This window comes from Frankliniella occidentalis, unplaced genomic scaffold (genome assembly GCF_000697945.3).
Source record: "Frankliniella occidentalis isolate FOCC.00 unplaced genomic scaffold, Focc_3.1 Scaffold33, whole genome shotgun sequence".
In the NCBI taxonomy this organism is placed as follows: Eukaryota; Metazoa; Arthropoda; class Insecta; order Thysanoptera; family Thripidae; genus Frankliniella; species Frankliniella occidentalis.
Window position 1 is genome coordinate 388,976 of NW_026267163.1, and position 4,787 is coordinate 393,762.

The 4,787-nt window shown below is 52.6% G+C and overlaps 1 protein-coding gene across 4 annotated transcripts in view; it reads right to left on the reverse strand.

Annotated features, from left to right (window-relative positions):
• The window catches only part of LOC113208389 (acyl-CoA Delta-9 desaturase), a 14,193-nt gene continuing 9,406 nt past the window's right edge, over positions 1 to 4,787 (reverse strand). For 2 of the 4 annotated variants that reach the window (XM_026425347.2, XM_052265990.1), the window contains exons 2-5: positions 2,704 to 2,951; positions 2,027 to 2,363; positions 1,751 to 1,936; positions 1 to 1,667 (exon numbers count right to left, since the gene is read on the reverse strand). In XM_026425347.2, the coding sequence (XP_026281132.1) occupies positions 1,349 to 1,667; positions 1,751 to 1,936; positions 2,027 to 2,363; positions 2,704 to 2,944 (1,083 nt within the window). In that variant the 5' untranslated portion in view covers positions 2,945 to 2,951 and the 3' untranslated portion in view covers positions 1 to 1,348. Of the gene's footprint in view, positions 1,668 to 1,750; positions 1,937 to 2,026; positions 2,364 to 2,703; positions 2,952 to 4,186; positions 4,444 to 4,787 lie in introns of those variants that run through there. The other 2 variants (XM_026425346.2, XM_052265991.1) reach the window with 2 other exon arrangements.

The window sequence follows — 4,787 nt, forward strand, 5'->3', positions numbered from 1 at the left end:
TTTTATTCATTTAATAAATTAAACACATCTCCTAGAAATCAAGTTCATTAAGATGGACTTGTTTCAAATAAACAATTAACTATATTACTAGATTCATTTGTTCACATAACGTCATAATTTATCACTCGACGCTGCATTATCACAACCAATGGGTAAGTGAAACCACCTTCTATTGACTGGCACTGTAATTGAAGTTTCCCAACCACCCAACCAGAATCCCCACCTGGTAAGTTTTACTTTATACAAGTTAAGCTCCAAGTTTGTACCCGATCAAATTGATATCCACATAACTTAAGTTGTTGAAATATACAGGTGAATTACTTCTGTTAAAGTCCTCACAGGAATTCATATATTCATGACTGTGAGGAAATCTTTGGACAAGAATTCAGTACTACAATCTACTTTTGCCTTGCATGTACAAGGTTTGGTACACAGCCCCAATGATTTTAGTCATGTTATTGCTTTGCAGTTCAAGCCTTCATCAGTTCCTTGGGGTGGTAGTACCCATAACAAGCCTGTAACTACCAAGTGCACAGTGAAACTTAACGAAAAGACTTGGATTCGATGTTGGATTGATTTTTGCTTGACCATTGGATGTATTTTCATCAATGCAACATCGAATCAGCCTGCTTTTTCCCTCACATTGGCCAAAAATTCAGAAAAAAGCCTCGAAATCATCAAACAAGAAAAATTTCAAAAAAAGAATTGAAATTTAAATGAGGAAAAACTGAGACATTAAAAAAAAATCATAATTACAAGATTATGATGAATGTAATATGCTATCTCTACTTAAAACTAAAATATTAAAAGCTGGTGCTCCACTATAAGTTGCAGACCAAACAACGTTCAATAAGCTACTAAATATCACAGTAAAAGTTATGTCTCAGGAGAAAACCTGTCTCTTTCACACAAAACAATTTTTCCTTTTTTTTCATCTCATCATATTTACCTAAAAATCTCTAAATTAAAAATTCATTGATGAAACAGGCTTTTCTGGACATTACTTTGCAAAGGAGAAAAGTATTGCTGTTGTTCGTAAAGAGAACGGGACGACTATGCCATATAGCACTGGGTGAGCTAAACTTTTAAAGAAAACTAAGATTCCAATTTTGTAATAGTTATACATAATATATGACCCGATTTCGATTGAATTAAGTGAATAAATAAACTCTACGTAAGGTGCTATCTACTAGAACCCAAGTTGTCCTAAACGTTGTACAGACAATTTTCTTTTCATAGCTGCAAATTAAAGTGGCACCGGGTACTCACACACATTCATTCACACATGTATACAACATACACTCATTTACATATGTACAAAGAAAATGCCTGATGAGGTTCAGACAGATTATGAAGACTTCTTGTTGATAATGGTGGCCATGTTGTAGTCCTCTTTGCTCATGTCCTTGTCACCCCAGCCCCACACTTCGTGGGAACCGTCACCGGTCCTCTCCACGCGGGTCTTGACCATAGCGGCGGGGACGGTCTTTAGGTCGTACGCCCAGCCAATCCTGGCCATGAAGTCGATGAAGGCGGTGGTGAAGTTGCCCTTGTAGTTGCCGAGCTCGGCCGCCTTGTAGTCCCAGGGGAAGACGTGGTGGTAGTTGTGCCAGCCCTCACCCATAGCACCGATGGACACGGCTAGGTTCTCAGAGGGAGCAATAGACCTGAGAAGAAGAAAAGGAGGGTGAGTTTTCGAAATTTTCATTGAACATCAAGTCGTCATCACGCTTATAGAGGTAAAACTCACTCATCGTAAGGTCGGTTTCCCCACTTGTGGGCGGCACTGTTCACCAGCCAGGTCATGTTCAGGGTGAACACGTAGCGGAACATGGTGGCAACGAACCAGGAGTTGAGGAAGGTCTCGTTCCAGAAGTACATAGGGATCATTGTGGGAATGATGAAGCAGATCACGGGCATCAAGATGAGGTAGTACCTGGAGGAGAACAGGGGACAGGCATTAATTACGTGAACACACGGCGGTGGTTTTGCTCGCGCAGTCCCGCCAACTAGCTGAAGTACTCACTTCTTTTGGAATGCCAGGATGGGGTCGCTCTCGAGGTCGGACATGTCGATGCCCTTGCCCTTGTTGATGACGTCAGGGTGCTTGCGGCACAACAGCCAGCCCATGTGCGCGAAGAACACGCCGCGGTTCAGGTTGTGGGGGTCGGCGTCGGTCTCGGTGTACTTGTGGTGCACGCGGTGGTCGCGGGACCATTCGATAACGTGGTTCTGGAAGGCGATGGTGTTGAAGATGGTAAGCAGAATGCGCAGAGGAACGTTAGCCTTGTACGCCTTGTGGGCCCAGAGTCGGTGGGCGCCAGCGGTGATACCCAGGCCTCCGGCCCAGTACATGACAATAGCTGAAAACAGACACACATGCAAAATTTAGCAACGAAATTCACTCTGTTTGGATTTGAAGTGAAGACAGTTTTATTCTAAACGAGAGTGCGGTAATTCATGCGATCGTACGATCGAGGTATTTCCCTCAAAAGAGGCCCCCACATTAAACGAGTCCTATGGCGATGCTGATGATAGCGCCCGCAACGAGTTGGGTAGGCCAACCCGCCAAGCAGCGGTGTAAAGTTGGCTGCTCGCCCGCACCTTGGGCGCCTAAGTGGATTATGGGAGTTTGGACTCCGGTGGCCTACGATGGAGGCATCTCAAGATCGCCTTAAGAGTTAAGCGTGTCCATTCACTCACCGAAAGCAATGGTGGGCCACATGGCGGAGGTGAGGAGGAGGTAACCGCCGTAAACGGCGGCCAGGTGCATGTAGACGAAGATGGCTACGTTCCTCCACACGATGCGGATCTTGTGGTTGGGGTCACAGGCCTGGGGGACGTGGACATCCATCGCCTTCCCAGCCTTCATGCCCTGGGTGGAGGGCATATCGTCGTCCTCGAACAAGACGCCCGTGGGCGCGTTGGTGATGTTGGGTGCCATGTTAAGCCTGCGGCAGAAAAAAGGAAAAGGGCGATTAGAAACGAGTGACAACAACAAGGGCGTTCGCGCCAAACGGGTTGCCTATGTCCTCGGCACTTTCACCAGCTACCGTTTCTCAGCAACAAACAAGGCTGCTGCATCTCGGTCCCGAGCCTACTCCACATTACCGCCCAGATGCTGGTGGCCTACAGGTAGCCCAGCCCGTTCTGGATCTGGAACCTGCTGGACCGCGCGGCCCGCACCGCGGACGGAGACGGAGAACGCGAAGGGCGAACGACGCCGAGCGCCTCCAACAGCATGGCCAGCGCCTCGCGCGCCGGAGCCAATACAGAAACGAGAGGAAGAGAACGGCGCAAAAGCAACTCGACTAGGAGCCTAGTGTTGTGATCCGTCACATCGACCGTCGGATGTTCTGGACCAAAGCCAGGGGGCCACTGGTGCCAACTGTGCGAGCGCCGGGGGGTGGGTGGTGCTGCGCTGGCGCTGTGCTACCACCTGTAAGGCGGGGGGCTGGCAGAGCGGTGAGGTGTGGAGTCGGTCGGAGCTGGACACCAGAACTAGGGCGTTTCGTGATGAACAGCGCGAGCGAGTTTCGAGCCTTTCACGATGGCGGTCTTGAAAGCGACTCAAAACGTTGACCGTCTCGGCGCGGCCAGGACAACAACTGAGACTGAGATTTGCGAACGTGCTATGCTGCGCAGCAGCTCTGCAGTGGCCCTATTTCCCCGAGAGCGCACTGCCTGCGGGCCTGCGGGGCTGCCGTGACAGCGGCGACAGGGAAAGGAGGCTAAGGCATTGCAAAAACGGCGAGGACTGTAGGGGCGGGGCGGAGCCCTGACCTTGAGAATCAGCTGGGCGGCGGACGGTCGATACGGGAGGAAGGGCAGGGCCAGGGGCCGCGGGGCACGTGACACGTGACCAGGAGCCGTCGCCCTGGCGCGCTCTCACGCTCAAAGCACTCGGCCGCGCCGCAATCTGACTACTGAAGGACCTGCCCACTTGTAATCGGCTCGGACTACACCGCACTCGACTTGGATGGCTTGGATGGGTCACCAATACGGGGGGAATAACAAAAAATTGGGATGTCAAAGTGCGGGCCGCCGTCGCAAGTGACCAGTACACATTTACATTTCGTGGGAGCTCTGGGGCATTTGCCCGTCAATTCTACAGAGTCCACATCCACACGCGAAGAGTAACTATGGGAATCGTCATCAACAAAAATGCTCTGTCGTGGTCGCTAACCCTTCCGCGGTGGAGTCGTCCCGCACGGCGCACACAAGTCGAGAGAACACAGCGGACCGGGGGGACCCTGGCGTGCAGCAGACAACTCACTCGGGGTAGCGGCGGACGGTGTGCTCTCAATGACCGCTGGTCGCTGAGTGCCCTGAGTGCTGGCCGCTGGGTGCGCGCGGTGACGGCGGGCCGATGAGTGATAACGGCGAGCACCGCGGCCGCGGATCCACCGGTGCCATTCGGAGGCAGGCCGTGCCGGCCGGGAGAGGGAGGGGAGGGGGAACGGCGCGGTAGGGCGAGCGGAGGGCCCGCGGAGGGGCGGCGTGGGGGCGAATCGCGAAACCGAGAGAGGGGGAGGGGAGGGGGCAGCCATCAGGATCGCGCGACACCACAGTCATACGAGGTCCACGTGGATGACAACAGAGCCGGGCGATGCGGGGCGGGGCGGGGAGGGGAGAACGGAGGGAGATGTCCATCTCGGGATCACGTTCGGGCAGCGAGGCACAGCACCACGACCACGCCACCCGCGCGTCGTATGGCGAGGGCATCCAGGGTCCAGGCGCGGGGACACGCAAGTCCACAACCAGTGCCCCACCCCAGCCCCCCCCCC